General features: G+C 43.0%; 1 protein-coding gene across 2 annotated transcripts in view; it reads right to left on the reverse strand.

Moving 5' to 3' along the window:
* SCAMP1 (secretory carrier membrane protein 1) overlaps positions 1–23,988 on the reverse strand; it is a 57,334-nt gene that overhangs the window by 12,362 nt on the left and 20,984 nt on the right. For both annotated transcript variants that reach the window (XM_074856753.1, XM_074856752.1), the window contains 3 exons: positions 14,496–14,594; positions 14,117–14,228; positions 3,160–3,288 (listed from right to left, as the gene is read on the reverse strand). In XM_074856753.1, coding sequence (XP_074712854.1) covers positions 3,160–3,288; positions 14,117–14,228; positions 14,496–14,594 — 340 coding nt within the window. The remainder of the gene's footprint in view (positions 1–3,159; positions 3,289–14,116; positions 14,229–14,495; positions 14,595–23,988) is intronic.

The raw sequence follows: 23,988 nt of genomic DNA on the forward strand, positions 1-23,988 counted from the left end.
CGATTCCAGAGCCTTTTGTTCTATTTTCTCCTCCCCATCGCTGAGGGGGAAGGAGTGAGCGAGCAGCTGTGTGGTGCTCAGTTGCTCTCTGACACATAAGCACATGCTATCAAAAATGTGAAGGTGTTTTTTTTCTCTACACAGTACATTAGGACTTCAGGTAAAATACTGGACACAGTCCACACTGTAAAATTCTTGATGCTACACACCAAAATATACATAATAATATGGAGTGAGCCAAGCAGCAACCAAACAGTCAGACCTCTAGAAAACATAACCTAGAAAGAAAGACTGAATAACTATGCTAATTAAGCCAAAAGGAGATGACTAACAGGGATAAATGTGTTCTCCATAACAACAATGGACAGAAAATGGAAGATAAAACACAGGAAGGGAGAATTAAATTATATACTGGGAAACATCTTCTAATGATAAAAAACAGCAACACACTAGAACAGGCTTGGAGGGAGTTTATGAAGTGTCCATCCTTGGAGGTTCTCAGGAACAGGCAGAACAAACATCAACGCAAACCGACATATGTTACTATTGATCGTACCCTCAGACAGAAGCATGGATGAGATGAAACTCTCCTGAACAGAAAAAATACCATAAAAGTTGACACTTCAGGTTTTTCTACCAGAATCTACAGTTTAAGTCACTGGCCTTTGAAAACTTTTAAAAGTCTTGTTCATACAGAATGGAAACATTCACAACCTATATAAAGTAACAAACCCAAACACCACAAAACCTTTCCATGACATTAAGCAGCTCTTTGGTTTGTAACTTCAAGTAAGAAATATTCTTTGAAAATCAGTACTGCTCATTTTGTACATGTTATCAGCCTGTGGGAAAAAAGCTGAAAAACACAGGCTTTTGAGCCAAAAAAGTTATAGTGTTAGATACAGGTCAAGAGACATGACATTTCACTAGTAACAACACAGAAACATCTAAAAAGTAGGGCTCAGTGCTAAAGAGCCAGGAAAACTGTCATTCTATCTGCAAGCTACTAGCACAGCAGTGGTCACAAAACCAAGACAGAATAGAAAAGCTCCACTGGCAGCTAACAGAAACCATTGGTAATTGATTGCTGTTGTTCACAAAAACACGGGAGCAGGCAGGAAAAAAAAAAAGGCTCTCTCCAGGGAAGAAAAAAAATTTTAAAATGTGCAAAGATAAAACCACATCAAGGAATAAGAAAACCCTGACTTCTGACACAAATAGAGAAAAGACTGATGAAATTATGGAATAGGGATACAAACAAGACTTGTTTTCTCATGAAATAAAGAGAATCTAGATCTGAAACAAGTAAAAAAATTTCCTCAGATACATAAAGACCAAGAATAAGGATATAAAAATTCCTACTAACCACAGAAACTCACAGAAAACTGGAACTGAAAGCTTTGTTTCTTTTGGCCACTAAAAAGGCAGAGGAAAACTAACCTACTTTACAAAGTGCTGAGCACCCAGTACTAGATTTATCCAAATGTGATTATGTTCGCAGAACCCCTAGGCCTAAAGAGCTAGGAAGTTCTGCAAGAGGAAATACAATGTACGGTAGAGCAGCATGCAGAAACAGGCTGGTTTGCTATGGTAATAAGTGCTTCCACTGAGGAAGCATAGCTGCTCTAATGAAAAGTGAGCCAAACCATGTAAGTATGATCCTGGGAAAGAAGAGTCACAAGCACTGATTCAACAGCCAGCCCTAAGGCCCAGAGTTCAGTATTCAATTATTTTTTTTTTTTTAGTCTGAAATAATTTTGTCTTTCTTTTCCTCTATTGTGCACTTTTCCTTCCTTCCTGAGTAATCCCTAAATTGGAGAGTACTAGAGATAAAGAAGGGAAAGAGCAAGAGGGCTCAGTTAAAATCTCAGTCTACCTAGAAGAAAATCTGTCATGTTAGTATAGAAGCACAACTCCTATATATTTTGAAATACTGTAACATTGCTGCTTCCTTTATTTATTGTTGTAAGAGAGAAAAAATAAACCAGTATTAATATTCCAATTCTCACTGCCCAACTTCATCTTGTGTTTGAAACATACAGCACTTTCAGAACTCAGTCCTGCAAATGGTCAGAATTAGTAAGTATCCTAAAATTTTGGAGTACTTGATCTTAGATTGCATATAAATCCCAAATGTCTGTCAGATTTATGAGAGTGACTAGTCACACATTCTACACTAGATTTACTTGCTTATTTGAAGATTAATGACCCAGCAATGAATACAGAAAGCTGTGGATTGTGACGAAGTGGAATTCACTTGATTCAGTGCTCACTGCTCATTCTGTGTTTAAATTATGTGGTTCAATCACAGTAATAAGATTATCAGATTAACAGGTAAAATTATGGAGATTTGCTAACTAAATCTGAAGCCCTGAAAAAAACACAGAAAAGTTCCGAAATTCACATTCCCTTAGTATGCTAAAAATATGTTAAAGGCATCAAAGCACCTACATCTTTGGAATTTCCTCAGTCTCAGAGTAATTATTAGGCTCCCTTCACAATGGACAAGGCAGAAGAAACAAATGTTGTAGCAACTGTACATTTGGTTTATCCCACATTTCTCCAGTCAAAACACAGCACCTGAATGAGGGCAAAATTAACCCCACAAAGATGGTATAGAGCATTCCTCGTGTACAAAGTATAGTTTTAACATGGACTGATTCTTCAGCTGGTTGACTTTACTCTATTTTTTTAAATAGAGTAAAATGATACTAAGTCTCCACTACAGACAAAAAACTATATAAAACTATGTATATTAAAGCAAATGGATATTCTACTTCTTAAACTCGCAAGTCTAGTAACACTGATTGTGAATTATATTTTTTAATATATAAGCTGATTTTAAAAAGAGTAAAATTATTTCTAAGTTAATGAATGGCCAAAGCTCATTTTACAACAACAGAGATACTTAAACCAGAAAAATAAAATATACTAGAACCAAACTGCCTAAGGATAATCCTCCTCCTTTTTTTCTGTGGAAGTTTCTATTGCATAATTCAATACTTTTAAAATTGAAGCTAACAAAAAGATTTCACTGCAATGTTTGACTTCTGGATTTAAAACAACTTCTCATTACAGATGTTGCAAAAGCCAAAGTAGCAGGTATGCATCATCAAGCTGAATAGGCGCTTTGCTTTTTCTTTTAAAAAAAATACTTACACATCCACAAATAGTACATAATCTTTACTGTCTTCTGGAACTCTACAGGAATGTCTACAGAAAAATCCTGGTAGAAACAAGGACCTACTGGAAAATTTTCAGGAAGAGGTGGCCAGTTATTTTTTCTACCTGCAAAACAGAAAAAAAAAGAGCTTTATAATACAGTTTTAATCTCTGTATATTAGAAAGAGATATGCATTTGGACTTGTTCAAATTGTTTTATGCATGAGTTTCACAACCATATGGATAATGTGCACTACAAAAACCCAAGAGTTTTATCAGCAATCCTCACACAATACTGAAAATAAACTTCAGAAATAAAACACAATGAAGTGCAGGCAGATCAAGGAAAGTACAATATTTTATCTGTGTAAAAGACTAAGAAGGCATCTGAGAGTTCCTATAAAGTAATGAGAAAAGATAATTCTTCACAAAACAAGCAGATATGGGCAGAAAACCAACTTCTCAGAGTTACTTGGCTTTTAAATTTACATTTCCCTAAAGTCACACCATACTTGCATACTTTGTTGAACACACAGACTGAGGACTGAAAAGCATTCTTCATTCTCAGAATTCTGGTATTTTAATGCCAGGCTATCTCTAACACTTTGAACTAGTTCCCAATACAGTTCATAGTCAAAGCTTTACCTAAAAGCCCATAAGGCTCAAGAAAGGCAGCTATTGAAATGGTGTGAACTACTTTTTTGTTACAAGAAGATGCCCTACAGCATCATTGTATTTTGATACAGTTGTATGCCAGAGTGAGGACACCACAACGGACACAGTATCAGACACTTGGATTTCCCGTATGCTGATCTGCTCACAGGCTAGAGTATACGTTCTGCCAAACACAAGTCATACCAAGCACAGAGGCAGAGATTCAACTGAGGTAACTGCAACAAACCTTTCCTGTAACATTTTAAATTCTGGATGCAAGAGATAAATTAATCAACACATTCCAGAAGCGGAGCTGAACTACAGACTAGCCTAAAGGCACCTTTATTTGAAATTCTGGCAAGGTTTTGCTTGCAATTTCTATCTTCAACCATACCTTTACTAGCAGTACATCTGGTAAGAACAGAAATCTTGCAAAGCTTACTTGCATTATTTCTTACTTGTTTCCCCACTCAGACAAGATGAAGCTGTCAGTTCTGTCCAAAGAGGTCCAAAGCACTGAGTATCTTCTAAGTTTCCTGCCTCTTCTACTGAAACTTTTACCAAGTCCTTCAGAGCAGAGGATTGGCAGAGGGAGCATACAAAAGGCAATCAAGTAATATTTCCATCCATATTAAAAACTACTTTGGTATTTCTTATGTGAAAAATATCTGATAATAATTCAGATCTTCATTCTGCAGTATATGGTTATTTCTCTCAGGACTTATAGTTTCAAGGCAGAGTTATGGAAAAATTCAGTTATAATAATTCAAGTTACTATTTAAGAATCATATTTCATGTGTTTTCCTGCTGCTGTGGTACAGGTTTCAAAATTCTGAACTAAGACTGAAAGAGCTTGGTGAGATGGTCTGAGATGAAAAACCAAGCTGTTTTTTTCTAAATACACTTTGGATACACATATTCCAGTATTGCATCCTGATAAGCAAAGAGCTAGCTCAGAGTTACTTCATTCAACAAAAGTTACCACCAGGCCTATTAACAGAACTTCAATGGTGTGTCTACACTATGAATGTAGACACCCTCAAATTAGCTTCGTGCAAGCACAGAAAGACATTTTCAGGCATGCCCAAATGAACTAGCTGTAACAGGAAGCAGCATGCTTTAATTAACTCAAATGCAATGCTGCACAGCACCTGAGCAGAGAAGACTGAAGGCATCAAGCTGAGCTGACCTACCAGCTTGAAGATCTTTGCACTGTAGTCAACTGCATATGACCACAGTGTCCTAGATGTGCAGCCAGCATCTTAAACTGAATGCAAATAGATGGAGTATTGCAAAAGACCCTGTCCTCCAATCAAGACAACTACAGTGTTTCCAAAAGAGTTCAAATGCGAACCTCATGAAGTTCAACAAGGCCAAGTGCAAAGTTCCGCACATGGGTCGAGGGAATCCCAAGCACAAATACAGGCTGGGTGATGAGTGGACTGAGAACAGCCCTGCGGAGAAGGACTTGGGGGGTTGTGGTGGTTTAGTCCCTGCCGGGGTCTGAGACCACGCGGCCGCTGCCCCTCCCCCACAAAGGGAGTGAAATACAAAGCCCTGGGGCTGAGATAAGGAGAGGTTTAATACAACAGTGCAACAGCAACAAAACAAATAACAACAATAACAGTAATAACAATGAACAGAGCAAGGTATGTACCTATACAGCAGTGAGAACAGAGCGATGGCATAACACACGTGTTAACCGACCGCCTCGCTTCAGCGCCAGGATGTGACGTCCACATGGTATCTGAATAACCTGGCTAGAGCCCCCCCCCACTGCTGGGGAAACTTAACCCTATCCTGGCTAAACCAGGACATAATCCACCCCTTTATTCTATACCATGTGCATCACATCCAGCTGCCATTTAGCAATTAGCAATAACAAAGAAAAATTAACAAAAGCACAGTATAATTCACGGTGTGTTTTCACCCACAATCAAGTCCCCTTGTGGCACGCATCAGACCTCTCCATCCTTCTGCATCACCCACCAGGTGCACCCAGGTCCTTGAGCAAAAACAATCCCGTGGATGGGTTTGCCTTTGCCCGGCACAGGACTAACCCAGACCATTTTTCCCAGCGGATCCCTCGTGCGCACCACAGGGACTTTATCCCGTCTACAACACATGGAAGTTTTGACTGAGCCGGGCCAGCTCGATTGGCAGATCCTCTTGTGTTCACTAACCAAGTGGCCTTTGTCAGATGTGTGTCCCAGTGTTTGAAGGTTCCACCCCCCATTGCTCTCAATGTAGTTTTTAACAGTCCATTGTAGCGCTCGATCTTCCCAGAGGCTGGTGCGTGGTAGGGGATGTGGTAGACCCACTCGATGCGGTGTTCTTCTGCCCAGGCATCTATGAGGTTATTTTGGAAGTGAGTCCCATTGTCTGACTCAATCCTTTCTGGGGTGCCGTGTCGCCACAGGACTCGCTCTTCAAGGCCCAGGATGGTGTTCCGGGCGGTGGCGTGGGACACTGGATAAGTTTCGAACCATCCAGTGGTTGCTTCCACCATTGTGAGCACGTGGCGCTTGCCTCGGCGGGTCTGTGGCAGTGTGATGTAGTCGATCTGCCAGGCCTCTCCATATTTATATTTCATCCATCGATGTTCATTCCGCTGGGGCTTCACCCGTTTGGCTTGTTTGATCGCAGCACACATCTCACATCCGTGGATGATCTCTGCGATGGTGTCAATGGTGAGGTCCACCCCTCGATCTCGAGCCCACCTGTATGTTGCATCTCTGCCTTGGTGGCCCGAGGTCTCATGGGCCCACCAGGCTATGAACAGTTCACCTTTACGCTGCCAGTCCAAGTCCACCTGAGCCACTTCGATCTTAGCAGCCTGGTCTGCCTGCTGGTTGTGTTGATGTTCATCAGTGGCCCGACTCTTGGGTATATGGGCGTCCACATGGCGCACCTTCACAACGAGGTTCTCCACCCAGGCTGCAATATCCTGCCATACTTCAGCAGCCCAGATGGGTCTGCCCTTGCGTTGCCACTTGTTCTGTTTCCATTGCTACAACCACATCCACAGGACACTTGCCACCACCCACAAGTCAGTGTAGATATAGAGCCTCAGCCACTTTTCTCGCTCAGCAATCTCCAAAGCCAACTGGGTGGCTTTCACCTCTGCGAACTGGCTCGATTCACCTTGTCCCTCAACAGCTTCAGAGGTTTGTTGTGTGGGATACCACACCGCAGCCTTCCATCATCGATGTTTTCCCACAATGCGACAAGACCCGTCAGTGAACAGGGCATATCGCTTCTCCTCCTCTGGCAGCTCGTTATATGGTGGGGCCTCCTCAGCACGTTTCACCTCCTGTTCTGGTGACATCCCAGAATCTTTGCTCTCTGGCCAGTTTATGATCATTTCCACCAATCCTGGGCAGTCGAGGTTCCCTATTCGAGCCCGTTGTATTATCAACGCAACCCATTTACTCCACGTGGCATCTGTTGCATGATGTGTGGAGGGAGCCTTTCCTTTGAACATCCATCCCAGCACCGGCAGTCAGGGTGCCAGGAGGAGCTGTGTCTCAGTGCCGACCACTTCTGAGGCAGCTCGAATTCCTTCATACGCTGCCAGTATCTCCTTCTCAGTCAGGGTATAGTTAGCTTCAGAGCCTTTGTATCCCCAGCTCCAAAAGCCTAGAGATCAGCCTCGGGATTCCCCATGTGCTCTCTGCCAAAGGCTCCAGGAAGGGCCACTCTCCCCGGCTGGGGTGTAGAGCACATTCTTAATCTCCTGCCCTGTCCGGACTGGCCCGTGGGCCACTGCCTGGGTAATCTCCTGCTTAATTTGTTCAAAGGCTTGTTGTTGCTCTGGGCCCCATTTAAAATCGTTCTTCTTGCGGGTTACGTGGTAGAGAGGGCTCACAATCAGGCTGTAGTTTGGGATGTGCATCCTCCAGAACCCCACAGCGCCCAGGAAGGACTGAGTCTCCTTTTTAGTGGTTGGTGGAGCCGTGGCTGTTAATCTTGTTTATCACCTCCATTGGGATGTGGTGATGCCCATCTTGCCATTTTATTCCTAGGAATTGAATCTCCCTTCCAGGCCCCTTAACCTTCTGTCGCTTGATGGCAAAACCAGCCTTCAGGAGGATTTCAATTATCTTCTTTCTTTTCTCAAAGACTTCCTCAGCTGTGCCCCCCATACAATGATATCATCAATGAACTGCAGGTGTTCTGGAGTCCCACCTTTCTCCAGTGCAGTATGGACCAGTCTATGGCAAATGGTGGAGCTGTGATTCCACCCCTGGGGCAATCGATTCCAGGTGTACTGGATACCCCTCCAAGTGAATGCAAACTGTGGCCTGCACTCTGGTGCTGTCGGAATGGAGAAAAATGCGTTAGCGATGTCAATTGTGGTGTACCACTTGGCTGCCTTCGACTCCAGCTCATACTGGAGCTCTAGCATGTCCGGCACTGCAGCACTCATCGCTGGCGTAACTTCATTCAGGCCACGGTAGTCCACGGTCAGTCTCCATTCGCCATTAGGTTTTCTCACTGGCCATATAGGGCTGTTGAAATGAGTCTTGCTGATCACCTCCTGGCTTTCTAGTCGACGGATCAGCTGATGGATGGAGACCAGGGAATCTCGGTTAGTGCAGTACTGCCGCCGGTGCACCGTCTTGGTGGCAATTGGCACTCGCTGCTCTTCGACCTTAAGCAACCCCGCCACCGAGGGATCCTCTGAGAGGCCGGGTAACGTGGACAATTGCTCAACCTCCTCCAGGGCAGCTACACCAAAGGCCCACTGGTACCCTTCTGGGTCTTTAAAGTACCCTCTCCTGAGGTAGTCTCTCCCTAGGATGCACGGGGCATCTGGGACTGTCACAATGGGGTGTTTATGCCAGTCCTTCCCAGTTAAGCTCACTTCAGCTTCTAATAGGGTCAGCTGTTGGGATCCCCCTGTCACTCCGGAGATGCAGATGGGTTCAACCCCACTGTGGCTTGATGGCATCAGGGTGCACTGTGCGCCAGTGTCTACCAAGGCCTTATATTCTTGTGGTTCTGATGTGCCAGGCCATCGGATCCACACCTTCCAGTAAATCCGATTATCCCTTTCCTCCACCTGGCTGGAGGCAGGGCCCCTCTAATCCTGCTCACCATCACTCACTTGATCTAAGAGTGACTCCTGCAAGAATGACTTCCTGGTCCCCTCAAGAGGGTCAACCATAGTGTTGGCCATTCCATTCTGTCTGGGGGATTTCCGACTGGACACTGGAGCTGCGTCTCTCTTGGAAGACTCCCCTTTCATGGTGGTCTTCCCTTTCAGCTGCTGTACTCGTGCAGCTAGGCCGGAAGTGGGCTGTCCATGCCACCTCCTCATGTTTTCCCCATGGTCGCAGAGGAAGAACCACAGGGTGCCCCGTGGTGTGTGTCTTCCACTGCCCTTCTCTTGGGTGGGGAAACGCCTGCTTCTAATGGCTGAGACATCGGCCCGTGCAGGTGGAATGTAGGACGTGTCCTCTTCCACTTTCTGGAGCCTCTGAGACAGTTCCTCTACAGCTGAAACCAAAGCATGTTGGGAGGAAGGGAGACTTCCCTCATATTGCCGGAGCTGGATAATCACTTCGTCCACTGTCTGAGTCTGAGTGTCTCGCCACCAGGACGCTACTGCTAATGCTTTGGAATGTGCCTCTGGTCCACTTTGCAGGAATTTCCGCCACATCAGCTGTGTGCAAGGGGCCCTATCTGGATCCACTGGTGACCGCTCATCATTCAGATCACCATAGACCATGTCAAACACAGCCATTTCCCTGAGGTTTTGGATGCCTTTTTCCATGTCGGTTCACTTGCCCAACCGACATAGAACATCATCCTTGTAGGGGTACCTCTCCCTCACACTGAGCAGGAGTCGCCTCCAAAGGCTGAGGGTTTGAGCCTGTTTCCCTATTGCCTTGTCAATACCAGCCTGCTTGGCTAAAGGTCCCAGCTGCTTGGCCTCTCTCCCCTCCAATTCAAAAACAGCAGCTCCACTATCCCAGCATCGGGGCAGCCAGGTGCAAATTTGCTCGCCTGGAAGGCGGCTAAAATCCTTCCGCATATCTCGCAACTCACTCAGGGATAGGGATCAGATGGTTACCTCCGGCTCTTCCTCCTGCTCTCGTGATGGGCCTGGTTCATTATCACCCTGTACACTGCGAGGGGATTTTTTGGTATATTTGGTTTTCCGTATTGGGGCGACTGATATTGGTACTGCTTGTTCCTCTGGCTCAGCTGCTGTGCTGGTGGAGGCGACTGGTACTGGCACTGCTTGTCCCCCTGGCCCAGCTGCTGTACCAGTAGGTTCACTTTCAGATCCTGCAGCCCTTTCTCCCCCTTGAGGGCAGTGATCAGTGTTAAGGGCGATGCGGTAAGCATGGGCAAGCCCCCAGCACATCGCAAGGATTTGTGTCTCCCGGGGTTTGTCAGACTGGCAACACACCTTTTCCAAACACTCCACCAGTTTATCAGGACTCTGCACTTGTTTGGGAGTGAAATCCCAAAACATTGGGAGTGACCACTGACTCAGGCACTTGCCCATCTTTTCCCACACACCTTGCCATTTATAACTATCTGCCCTCAGGGCAAGTTTCCGGGTGGTGCTATGGTTGGAGAAGTACCGCATGGCCCAAAACAAGATCTGGCAGGCATTTAGAAAGCATTGTGCCGCAAACACAGTGGTCAGGATGCTCCAGGGATAGCTGAAACTCTCAAAAACCGAGAGGATCTCTTCCCCTGGCTCACCCATAGAGGGGGTGAGACCCCTAACAAAAGCCCAGGCAGCAAACAGGTACTGGTTCACCCCCACAAGCAGTGATACAACCATATTATAAGTAGTTTGCAGGCAATACAGCAAAACAAGACCCTTGACACATTTTCCACTGAGAACAAACATCAGCACTAGGAGCACACAGTGGATATAAGGATTAATCCAGCCCCACAACGCAAGCAAATTGGTCAGCATTGCAAATGTTTCTTATCAAACAAATACAAATAAAAACAGAAAAATTACACCTAACGGATTGCTCTAACACACCTTTTCCTTTTGTCCTTATCTCAGCCTTCTCGTGCACCATGTTGGGCGCCAAAAGTTGTGGTGGTTTAGTCCCTGCCAGGGTCTGAGACCACGCGGCCGCTGCCCCTCCCCCACAAAGGGAGTGAAATACAAAGCCCCGGGGCTGAGATGAGGAGAGGTTTAATACAACAGTGCGACAGCAACACAACAAACAACAATAACAGTAATAACAATGAACAGAGCAAGGTATGTACCTATACAGCAGTGAGAACAGAGCGATGGCGTACACACGTGTTAACCGACCGCCTCGCTTCAGCGCCAGGATGTGACGTCCACATGGTATCTGAATAACCCGGCTAGAGCCCCCCGCCACCCACTGCTGGGGAAACTTAACCCTATCCTGGCTAAACCAGGACAGGGGTGTTGGTTGACAAGAAGCTCAACATGACACAGTAATGTGCATCTGCAGCCCAGAAAGCCAACTGCATCCTGGGCTGCATCAGAAGAAGCATGACCAGCAGGTCAAGGGAGGTGATTCTCTTGCTCTACTCTGCACTGGTCAGACCCCACCTGGAGCACTGCATCCAGCTCTGGGGCCTCCAGCATAAGAAGGACATGGAGCTGTTGGAGCGGGTCCAGAAGAGGGCAACGAGGATGATCAGGGGGCTGGAGCACCTCCCCTATGAGGACAGGCTTAGAGAGTTGGGATTGTTCAGCCTGGAGGAGAGAAGGTTTTGAGGAGACCTTACAGCAGCCTTCCAGTATTTCAAGGGGGCCTACAGGAAAGCCAGAGAGGAGCTTTTTACAAGGGCATATAGTGACAGGACAAGGTGCAATGGTTTTAAACTGAAGGAGGGTAGATTTAGCTTATAGTAAAAAATTCTTCACTGTGAGGGTGGTGAGACACTGGCACAGGTTGCCCAGAGAAGCCATGGCTGCCCCCTCCCTGGAAGTGTTCAAGGCCAGGTTGGACAGGGCTTTGAGCAACCTGGTCTAGTGGAAGGTGTCTCTGCCTGTGGCAGGAGCACTGGAACTAAATGATCTTTAAGGTCCCTTCCAATCCAAATCATTCTATGATTCCATGAGTGAGCAAAAGAAAAAAAAAAAAATCAGAAAGAAAATATTTTGAGAAGGGCAACGAAGCTGGTGAAGGGTCTGGAGCACATGTCATATGAGGAGCAGCTGAGGGAACTGGGGTTGTTTAGTCTAGAGAAGAGGAGGCTGAGGGGAGACCTCATCGCCCTCTACAACTACCTGAAAGGAGGGTGCAGAGAGCTGGGGATGAGTCTCTTTAACCAAGTAACAAGTGATAGGACAAGAGGGAATGGCCTTAAGTTGCACCAGGGAAGGTTTAGACTAGATGTCAGGAAGTATTTCTTTACAGAACGGGTTATTAGGCAGTGGAATGGATTGCCCAGGGAGGTGGTGGAGTCCCCATCCCTGGAGGTGTTTAAAAGTAGGGTCGACATAGCGCTGAGAGATATGGTGTAGATGGGAACTGTCAGTGTTAGGTTAATGGTTGGACTAGATGATCTTCAAGGTCCTTTCCAACCTAGTTGATTCTGTGATTCTGTCATTCTATTTTTCTCCTCAGTCACAATATACAATTCCTGATTTGCAGCATTTTGTACAGTCATTTGTTAAAAAACTAATGTCTTATTTAACATTTTAAGAGCTCTCTCTTCTGTTTAGCTTTCCCAAAGAATCTGTTAAATTTTTCATGGATTATTCAAGCGCTTTAATGTGAACAACTGCAACCTAATAACAAATACCCATTTTAGAAATACCCTGAAACATGCATGGGGTACCAGAGTTACATTCCCTAAGACATAGATGAACAAAACTGTCATTTTCCTAAAGCCTGGAAGAGAAAAGTAATCAATCCAGACAATCTATATAAGCTAGTAAAATTAGATGAAGGGCAATACATGGAGAAGAAAATGAAAAAACAGCCAAAAAATCATTATCTGGGAGAAGAGGTACAGAAATTTAATAGAGATTGAAAAGAACAAGTACTGAGAAAATAAAAATGGCTTAATGAAGGGACAATATCACCATGATTCTTTTCCTTAGGAGAAGCACAGCAATTCCCCATTCCCAGATCCTAGGAAATGACTGGCATATGACTGCTCTCTGCAGCTTCCGCAGGAGGGCAAGTGGAGAAGGAGGTGCTGATGTCTTCTCTCTGGGATCCAGTGGCAGGACATGTGGGAACGGTTCAAAGCTGTGCCAGGGGAGGTTTAGACTGGACATGAGGACACATTTCTTTACTGAGAGGGTGGTCAAACACTGGAATCAGCTTCCTAGAGAGGTGGTTGATGCCCCAAGCCTGTCCATGTTTAAGAGGCATTTGGACAATGCCCTTAATGATATGCTTTAACTTTTGATCAGCCTTGAGTTGGTCAGGCAGTTGGACTAGATGATCGTTGTAGGTCCCTTCCAACTGAATCTATTCTATTCTATAAAATACCCTGAGAATTTGAATTACTAAACAATTATGCAATCTGGAATTGTACTACTGTGTATTCAAAAAAAACCCAGCACCTGTGGAAATAAAAGTGTCAGAATTCTAGATACAAGTGGAAAGACTACACAAAGTTAGCCTTGCACACAGTGTTTTGTGTTTTGCTTTTTTTTTTTCCCCCTAACTTGTCTGAAGTTCTTCCTTTTGTAAGGGAATACTCTCATAGATCTACTACCAGCAAGTAACTTCAGTTAAGAAGACGTAAATGTTCTCATTTGTGAAATTGTCATACAAAAACTGATGTTTTCATACAGCACGCTTACAGTTTGTGGTAAAATGAGATACTGATCTTGATTATGGGTTCCAAAGTGTTATATGAAAAATTAATAAAAGATTAATAATAGATCTTTTTGCTATTTGCATAGAATATTATGCCTGTAACATAGCAAAAGATAAGAAAATGTTTCAAAACAGTGAAGTTCTACGGCTATAAATACTGGCAGAAGAGAAATCAAAGAGATGTTACTTATGAAGTTACTTTTACTTCTCAAAATGCTCCATTTCTATTAAATAGTATTACTTCCTAGAATAAAAATAACTGATAGCAGAGAGTAACACGTAACAGAATCCACATTTAAAATTTTTACAGTGAAAATCTGCACAGGACAGGACAGTTTTTATTCACTGTATGCATTGTCTCAAGGGAGATAAAACTTTCTTTTCCTGAAGAGATTATAAAACCCCATCTTTGATCTGTTTCACAACGTAACTCTAAAACTAAAACAGTTTATAGGATAAAGTGAAATTTCTGCAATTTAAAGAAGTGGTTTTTTCATGCATACCCCCCTGCTGATTGAGACTCTGCATTTCCCTTTCTCTGCGATCTAGTTCAGCTGCTTTTCTTTCCAATTCTTCTTGACGCTTTAGCAGTTCTGCCTGGGCCAAGGCATGCTCCTAAAGAAAACAAGCATCGTTAAGTATTGATAAAAAATATTAACATAAAATAAATATTCCAAGTCTATTTTCTATAATTAAGCATCTCCAGTTATGGATGAAGACTGACCTAATACTGCATGAATTCATGCATTAACCGATTACTTAAAGGCAGTATTACTTTTCATAAATCATTAGGAGAACAATGCTTTATAAAAGACATTATTCCAGAAGTGTATTTAAATAAGTATAATTAAGAGGAATCTAGTGCCTCAAAGTTAGACAAACCTTTGCAATTTGTGTATAAGCAGGTGGTTCTTCTGTTGGTTTCATTATTGCTGGCTGGGTACTGGGTACATTAGGCATTTTCACATTTCCTGGAGGAGGCTAAGAAAACAAGAGACAGTTATAGGGAAACAGTTTCCTATTCTAATAAACATCTTTTCATTAACTCTGTAAGAACCAATCTAGTTGTTTTAAAGGAAGTGTTACTGATAAACTGAAAATCTGATATGCTGCCTGCAATATTTATAACCTTTAGGAAAAAGAAGTTAACTATATTCTGTGGTGCAGTGTTTTTCTTATTTGCTTTTACACTGCACTACTTGCTGTAAACACACATGGAATTTTAGGGATCAGTAGAAAGTAAACAGAAATTTCATTTTGTTCAGACATGAGTAAGGACAGTTACTGTTTAAGAGAATTGCAGGATTTAACAGTGATCTATTCTTATTCTGAAACACAATGCCATTTATTACTAATGTATTCCAGAGCTTTCTACTTAACAAAGGCTTGTATCACCTGGCTAATTAGAGAAGCAATGTACCATATTAAATTTTCCAGTTCAAGATCCATAACCTGTTTCTTAACTATTCCACCAGTGCATACCGTAGTATCTAGTTTCAAGTACCACTGGCACTTTGTTCACTTGGTCACTACCTATAAGAATACAGCTTACAAGAAGCTTTTAGTAGCTCAGTGCAGTTTTTTTTCTTTTTTTAATAAATCCTCTCCTCCTTATTCCTATTTGTCATCTTCTCTGACTTTCTCCACATCTCTATCTATAATACACAATGTTAACCAGTAGCTATCAAACCAAGGAAAAAACTACTGCCTAGACTGAAGTCATCAATTGAACTTTTCCAAAGCAGATCAGTGTAGCACTACTATGATGTTATTTTATTCTTAAATATGCTTGGGGGGAAACTACAGTTCTTTCTTTGTGTAGAGCTGGCAACATGAAAGGCTTCCCTGTTCTGTGATCTTGTAAGACAGATAAACACTTGTTCCTAATAAGACCGAAATGAAGAAAAAAAATATGGTGAGAAGTGTGATGTTTTCAATACAAAAGTACCTTAAAACAAAGCATGAATCAACTAAATACCACTGATGTAGCAAATTATAACTTGGTCCAGATTATCTGCATCTTTTCTAACCATCTTTTGAAATACACAAATGCAATACACTGAGGAGAAAACATCATGCCTGAGTAAACTCCACCTCTGTGTGTTATATTGCAGCGTGTCTCAGCAACATCACCTGATTCCAGCATTTCAAAATTATCTTTCCACCTCATACATCAGCTCCTAACAGAATACTGATATATCAAAGCGGTCTCATTTCTCAGAAATGCTTGGTGACTTAAGATTTTCATCCTAAGAAAGATTAGTCAGTGCTGTAAAATGTAGACAGCCAAAGGCTGAGTGCCAGGTCCTGCACTTGGGTCACAACAACCTCACACAATGCTACAGGCTTGGGGAAGAGTGGCTGGAAAGCTGCCTGACAGAAAAGGACCTGGGGGTGTTGGTCAACGGCCAGCTGAATATGAGCCAGCAGTGTGCCCAGGTGGCCAAGAAGGCCAACAGCATCCTGGCTTGTATCAGAAATAGCGTGGCCAGCAGGACTAGGGAAGTGATCGTCCCCCCCTGTACTCAGCACTGGTGAGGCTGCACCTCAAACACTGTTCAGTTTTGGGCCCCTCCCTATAAGAAAGTCACTGAGGTACTGGAGTGTGTTCAAAGAAGGGCAACAAAGCTGATGAGGGTTCTAGAGCACAAGTCTTGTGAGGAGTGGCTGAGGGAACTGGGGTTGTTTAGCAAAAGGAGGCTGAGGGGAGATCTTACCGCTCTCTGCAACTACCTGAAAGGAGGTTGTAGCGAGGTGGTGTTGGTCTCTTTGCCCAAATAGCAAGCGTAGGACAAGAGGAAACAGCCTCAAGTTGTGCCAGGGGAGGTGTAGATTGGATATTAGGAAAAATTTCTTCACCGAAAGGGTTGTCAAGCATTGAAACAGGCTGCCCAGGAAAGTGGTTGAGTCACCATCCGTGGTGTAGATGTGGTGCTTAGGGACATGGTTTAGTGGTGGACTTAGCAGTGTTAGATAAACAGTTGAACTCAATGATCTTAAGGGTCTTTTCAACTGAAATGATTCTATGAAGCTGGTTAAAGACAGTTAATACTGCTATTCCTTACGTTGGAGTGTTCTGTGATAAGGAAAAAGGCCTGTATGAGAACTCCTACCAAAACTACACAATGATCACCTTCTGCTTCAAATACAAGATACAAAACTTACAGCAAAGTAACAAAAAGCTACTGAACAAAAACTCTTATGCATTATGCATTGTAGGCCAGAGCAGTGCTACAAAAGCCAAAAATAAAAGTCTGATTATTGTAGCTTCGTCGCTAAATTAACAACAGCTTTGAAAGCATAACTCATAAGCAGCTGTCTGCTAAACTAATGAGCAAGACTGTTCACAATCTCCAGCAAGAACTGCAGTAGTCCTCCAGTAATACTGTAAAAAGTAATAGTAATATTACCTGTAATAGTGTAAAAAGGTGGATTGTCAGACTAGAAAATATTTGAACAATGAATTCAAAATATTCATCGTTGAAAGATGCTTTGTCCAAACAGCCTACAGTGCTGCTAATGACTGGAACATGCATATATGCTTATGAATAAAGGAACCAATCAGAAAGCTCACTAGACCTACATAATCAAAGATATTAGCCAACAGCATAGACGATATATGACATTAATATGTACAAAATTATGTACAAGATTCTTCCAATTCAGATTTCTACATTGTTTAGGTTCCACTATATGCTAGCTGGCCATCTGTATGGTGTTAGACTTTCTGTCCACTGTGCACGCAATGACAATTGTGTAAAATACCCGGTTCCTAAGGAAGAGCCTGTGCTCCCTGGAGGAAATGAGACCACACCAGTGATTTGTAGCAGGGGCTGTGCATTCTGGAAACCTAAGTCAAGAGGAGCTGGGGGACAAAAGCTGTTAAGGGATGTTACAAAGGCTACCCCTTCCAGCAGACTCAGAGACCTGGGGACTCCCCCTTTCCAGCTGCTAGAGCCCAGCCCAGCACACCCTGAGACCTTCTGAGGGCTCTTCATTCCAGGCTGATAGAGACACCTATGGCTTTCCTGTTTCCAGCTTCAGCTAGTAGCAAGCTGAGTGCCTTTAATAACACCCCCACATAACACTATCAAAACTACATAGAACATAGGTACACAGAGTCATATCCCATTCCTCTCCAGCTGATCAGCACTGAAGTTCGCTATTGAAAGCACATGCCTTGCTCTAGCTTTACAAGCACACCCACAGTTGCAGATCCCTCAGATATGAGCAGTGGGCCCTCAGCCTGTCCGATATAGCTGTCTGGATCTGGAGGTCTCTTACCTGGTATATGGGTTTCCTCCAGTTTGCCAGTTAGCTCAGCTTGACGTTCACTACAAGATTCATGCACTCATACGCTCGTGTCACAAGCAACCTCCACACTTGCAGCTCCCTCAAACACCGGAATGGGCTCTCAGCTTATCGTATATTCAAGTCCAACTGTGGACTCACTTACTTACTTTTGGCTCAGACTTTGAGTCTTTCCATAGAGAGGTTTTTCTCCTATTTCCCAGCTAGTCCAACTTGAAGTTTGCTCGTGAATTACACATATATACACAGAGGAAAACACACTGGTCCCTTCAGTTGCTGGAACTTCAAACACATGGGCCCTGTGACCCATGGTCCCTCCAGCTGCTGACACCCAGATGCTCAGCTGTTAAAACATAAACATATGAACCGCTACTACCTGGGATCTGACCATGTTGCTGACACCTAAGTCTCTCACTCTAGTCTCCAGTTGCTGGCACCTAGACTTTGCAGCACTCACAGATGTGGTAGAGTGTGAAATGTCACAGAAAGACAGTTAAGAAAGGATTTAACAATAACTGCAGTGATTAGGAACATGGCTGTCAGACAATTATACTGACTGGTAGCAATTTACATACAACCAGCTCCTTCTAATCCATCCTCTTCTCCAGTCTCCTTGCTCCTGCCCAGACTCCAATTGCTCCACATCTTTGACTATTCCCCTTGTTGTGGTTTAACCCCAGCCAGCAGCTAAACACCACACATCCACTCACTCACTCCCCCCACTTCCCAGTGGGATGGGGGAGAGAATCAGAAGGAAACAAAAAAAATCCATGGGTTGAGATAAAGACAGTTTAATAGGACAGAAAAGGAAGGCAAAATAACAACAATAACAACAACAAATAATTAGAATATACAAAAAAGTGATGCGCAATGCAGTTTCTCACCACCTGCTGACCATTGCTCAGCCTGAGCAGCAGCCCCCAGCCAGCTTTCCCCCTAGTTTATATACTGAACAAGACTTCATATGGTATGGAATATCCCTTTGGGTCAGCCATCTTGGCTGTGTCTCCTCCCAGCTTCTTGTGCACCCCAGCCTACTTGCTGGTGGGGTGGTGTGAGAAGCTGGAAAAGTCCTTGATTTAGTGTAAACACTGTTTAGCAACAACTAAAACATTAGTGTGTTATCAACATTATTCTCTTCCTAAATCCAAAACACAGCACTGTACCAGCTACTAGGAAGAAAATCTACTCTATTCCAGCCAAAACTAGGACACCTCTAAATAGGACTTAACAAATTTTGCATAGTCCCACAGACTCCCCTCAACTATCCATAATATTCATGCTTATCTTGTTTCTTCCTTCTTATCAGTTAAAAAGTCCTTGTTGACACTCTTCAAAGTCCCTAAATTAGTGTCTGAAGAATTCCTGTCTTCCATTTTGTCTCTGTTATCTCTTATCTATCAGGTTTGTGCTTCTGCCTTTGTTTATTGCTTTCCCTTTTACTTATTACTCCCTTTAAACTGAAAAAGTCTATAACCTTAATGAAGCAGATGCTCTCATATTCTACATATCCTTACAGTAACCAGTATAACTGACTTGATTATTTGGACCATCATGGAGGTTTGCAACTGAAAGGCTACCGTGACTTTTACAAGAATGATACGTGATTAAGAATCACGCATACCTTTGGATACTCTGTAATAATATGACTGGGATTATGACATTCCTTCAGGCCTTAGCCCCTCAAAAAACATACAGTCATATCATCGTAGTAACCTGAAGGAAGACACCCCAGGCTTACTATTTCAAGCACTGCAATGCAAGGAAACAGCTGCACTGAGTCTCATGATGATGTTAGAGCCGAGTGCTACAGCTCATTACTTAACACAGGAATGGTGCAGGAATCAAGGCAACTTCCATGTCTGTTTGAAGGTTAAAGCCCCTATCTTTGTAAAGGTCTGCCAAAAAATAACAAAATAAACCCTAAACAAACAAAAAGCCCAACGAAACAACAAAAACCCATTTATGATTAGTAGACTTTTCCATGACTCCCCCCCACCCTGACTAGTCCAGTAAAGAACTTGTACCTTCTGGCCTCTTAATTTCTTGAATCCTTTTAAAAGCTTTTTCTACAGTGAGTATGACAGCTGTCAATTTTACTTCCTCTGGTATGAAGCCAGCTGAGGTACATTCCAGTTCATGCTTTAGCAATTTCCCATCTTAGTTTTCTTAACGCTCAGCTGACTACCTATTTCTGCCAAGTTATCACTTCTCTAAAGCCTATTCTGCTGAGAATTCAAGTTTAAGACACTTCCCCTGTAAAGAAATGATTCATTTAGCTTTTTCCTACATCATTATCTTCTATATGTACTCTTACAACCTTAAAGATGGGAGAAGCTTCTTGCTTCCAGGAAAGAGTTTTCCAAATTGTTTTACAAGTTTTTCCTCAGAGCTCTGAGGCTGCCCTACATTTTCACACTTGGCACAGTTTAAGATTCTAAGTTTTCTTTGAAAATAGCTTCCACTTTTCTAAAGGCTGTCTCACCCCAGTAGCACACTTGACAAAACAGCAAAAAGCCCACATGATCAGTCTCTTCTTATGGTGCATCTAAAGCAGCTATTTTTGAGCTACAATAAATATGTCTACACCATTCATGAATGTTATTGTGTGTATACTATCACTCATGAGTTATTTAATATCACTTGATGGTATTAGTGCATGATGTTAGAAAAAGCAGAGAGAGTCAGAAGTAGTAAGAAAAAGGTAAGAAAAAAAATCATGTATCTGCTTCAACATCTGCTGTTCATTTTTGCTGGGTATCACTCCAGAACTTCTGCTAGGTTGATATATATTAAGAATACAATCCCAGCAAAGTTGCATTCCAGACACTGTATTCACAGGATACAGCCAGCTGCTGAAATGCAGTAGTACTTCTTCATTAAGAACAGAAAAAGCCATGGATGTTTTTGTATACTACTGTGTTTTCATAATCACTTCGTAGTGTGTGCACAGGGGAATAAAGTGCAAGTACTCAAATCTACCTCAAATGGTAGAAGTTCAATATTGCTTTAATGTGTTTATTTTTCCAGGTTATTATTCAAAAAAATCACAATTCAGTGCACAACAGGCATAGGTAGTATAAATCATCTTCTATAGATCAATAATCTAATGAAGAAAGCATTGTTATAATAGAATATCTCAAGTTGGAAGGGACATGTAAGGATCACTGAGTCCAACTCCCTGCTCCTCACAGGACTACCTAAACTAAACCATATGACTAAGAGCATCATGCAGATGCTCCTTGAACTCTGACAGGCTTGGGGCTGTGACCACTTCCCTGGGGAGCCTGTTCTGGTGACGGACCACCCTCTCTGTTAAGAACCTTTTCCTAATGCCCAGCCTGAACTTCCCCTGACACAGCTTCATCCCATCTCCTCGTGTCCTGTCGCTGGTCACCAGAGAGAGGAGATCAGCACCTCCCCCTCTGCTGCTCCCCTTGAGGAAGTTGTAGGCTGCAGTGAGGTCAACCCTTGGCCTTCTCTTCTCCAAGCTGAACAAGCCAAGTGACCTCAGCCATTCCTCCTAAGTCTTGCTCTCAAGACCTTTCACCATCTTTGTTGTCCTCCTCTGGACACACTCTTAACAGTTTGATGTCCTTCTTATATTGAGGCGCCCCAAAGTGCACACAGTACTCGAGGTGGGGCTGTACCAGTGCAGTGTAGAGGGGGACAATCACCTCCCTTGACCAGCCAGCTATGCTGTGCTTGATGCACCCCAGGACACGGCTGGCCCTTTTGGCTGCCACGGCATGCTGCTGACTCATATTCAACTTGCCATCAACCCAGATCCCTGGATCTCTTTCTGCAGGGCTGCTCTCCAGCCTCTCGTCCCCCAGTTTGTACAAATTACCAGAATTAACCCACCCCAGGTGCAGAATCAGGCACTGACTATTCTTAAAATTCATATGGCTTGTGACTGCTCAGTCTATCCACACCTCTGTAAGGCCTCCCTACCCTCGAGAGAGTCCACAGCTCCTCCTAGTTTACTATCATCGGCAAAACTACTTAAAGTACATTAGACTCCTGCATCCAGATCATTTATAAAAACATTGTAGAGAACTGGCCCTAAAATTGAACCCTGGGGAGCCCCTCTGGTGACTGGCCACCAGCCTGATGTAACCTCACTAAAATTCTTTGAGTGCAACCCATCAGCCAATTGCTCACCCAGCGTATTACGGACTTGTCTAGCTGTGTGCTGGACATTCTGTCTGGCAGGATACTGTAAGAGACAGTATCAAAAGCTTTGCTAAAACCCAAAAACCTCACATCTACTGGCTTCCCTTGGTCAACTAGATGGGTGACCTTGTCATAAAAGGAAATTAAGTTGGTTAAGCAGGACTTTCCCCTCATGAACCCATGCTGGCTATGACCAGTGACTGCATTGTGTCTCAAGTGTTTTTCAGTAACTCCCAGAATAATCTTCTTTATAATTTTAACAGGCACTGAAGTGAGATTGACATGCTGGTATTTACCAGGGTCTTCCTTTTTACCCTCCTTGAAAACTGGAACAATGTTTGCTAGCTTCCAGTCAACCAGTACCTTTCCAGACTCCCAAGACCATTGAAAAATAATGGAGAGAGGTCCTATGATAACATGAACCAGCTTTTTCAGTACCCTGGGATGAATCCCATCAGGCCCAATAGACTTATGTGCATCCAGCTGGAGCAGCAAGTCTCAAACAACTTCAGAGTCAGCTGGAAGTTTGTCATGCCCTCAGTCACAAGTCTCCAGGGGTCCCAGGGCCCATCACTGCTGTTAAAGATAGAGGCAAAGAAAGCATTAAACATCTCTGCTTTGTCACCACACCTATTTGTGAAGTGATTGACCTCATCAAGCAATGGACCAATATTATTTCTGATCCTCCTTAACACATTTTAAAAAGACCTTTTTGTTGTCCTTCACAGTGCTGGCCAACTTGAACTCTGATCAAGCATGAATTTTCTCCCTACAGTGGTGAACAGCTTCTCTGTAGGCCTCCTGTGTCACCTGTCCCTGCTTCCAATATCTGTACACCTTTCTCTTCCACCTAAGTTCTAGAAGACCCCTGCTCAGCCAAACCAGCCTTCTGCTCCGCTTGCTTGACTTCCAACAGTTTGGAATTGCCTGCCCCTGTGCTCATAAGATACAGTTCTTAAAAAGTGACAAGCATGCAACCATTTTAAAGTCAGGCTGCATTAAGTCTTCCTATCAAACTGAAGTACTCATTTTTATAACCATATTCAAAGCTGAGAAGCAAAAAAAACCCCACACTTAACGTGAAACAAACAGAAGCATCCAGCTGCCTTGCAAAATTGTTCAGCTACCTAAAAAAACTACAAAAAACCCCCTGCAAAACACAGCTGTACAGCTTGGGATTTTCCTAGAAGCAAGAAGTACTGAAGTTAAATCAGAGGAGGCACATCTTCAAGCTCTAGCACTGTGCAGCAGATCTGGAGAACTGCACGGACTTAAAAGTTCAGCCAACATAACAGGATTCTCTATTATTGGACTGACATAAGCAGTAAGAAAAGGGTACAGGCAAAAAGAAGATGAAGAAAGTTATTTGAGTATCAGGATATCAGTATATCAGAAACCACTTAATGTCTTTTGTCCTATATATTTCCCAGTATTCAGTAATCACTGGAAAAACAGAAGTTCAATAAAAATGCATACAAGGCAAACAAACAAGAATCAGGGAGAACAGAGGTTATGCACACTAAGCCTTAATGCAGACAAGGGACTCAAAACAAGTGTTGCTTCATACATGCAATTAAAACATATTCAATAAAATTACACAAAATAATAATTTATTGACTTGGTATACAAAACCATAAGGCAGACAGTTCTTTGTACAGTACAAACAGTACAAAAAAACAGTACAAAGCACAATTCTCGAAGTTAATGTCTCACATCAATTTCTAAATATAGAGTAAGCGCAGGTTTGCGCCAATTGCCATCTCTGAAGTTAGCTCAATTAAGAATTAAACTAACTTCATAAAAAAAGTTGCAGAACAATTCCAGTAAAAATATTTATTGGAATGTTAGCTAGCATACATTAGGTTCCTTACATTCTGAAATAGAGATG

The sequence above is a fragment of the Strix uralensis genome, chromosome Z (genome assembly GCF_047716275.1).
Source record: "Strix uralensis isolate ZFMK-TIS-50842 chromosome Z, bStrUra1, whole genome shotgun sequence".
Taxonomy (NCBI): domain Eukaryota; kingdom Metazoa; phylum Chordata; class Aves; order Strigiformes; family Strigidae; genus Strix; species Strix uralensis.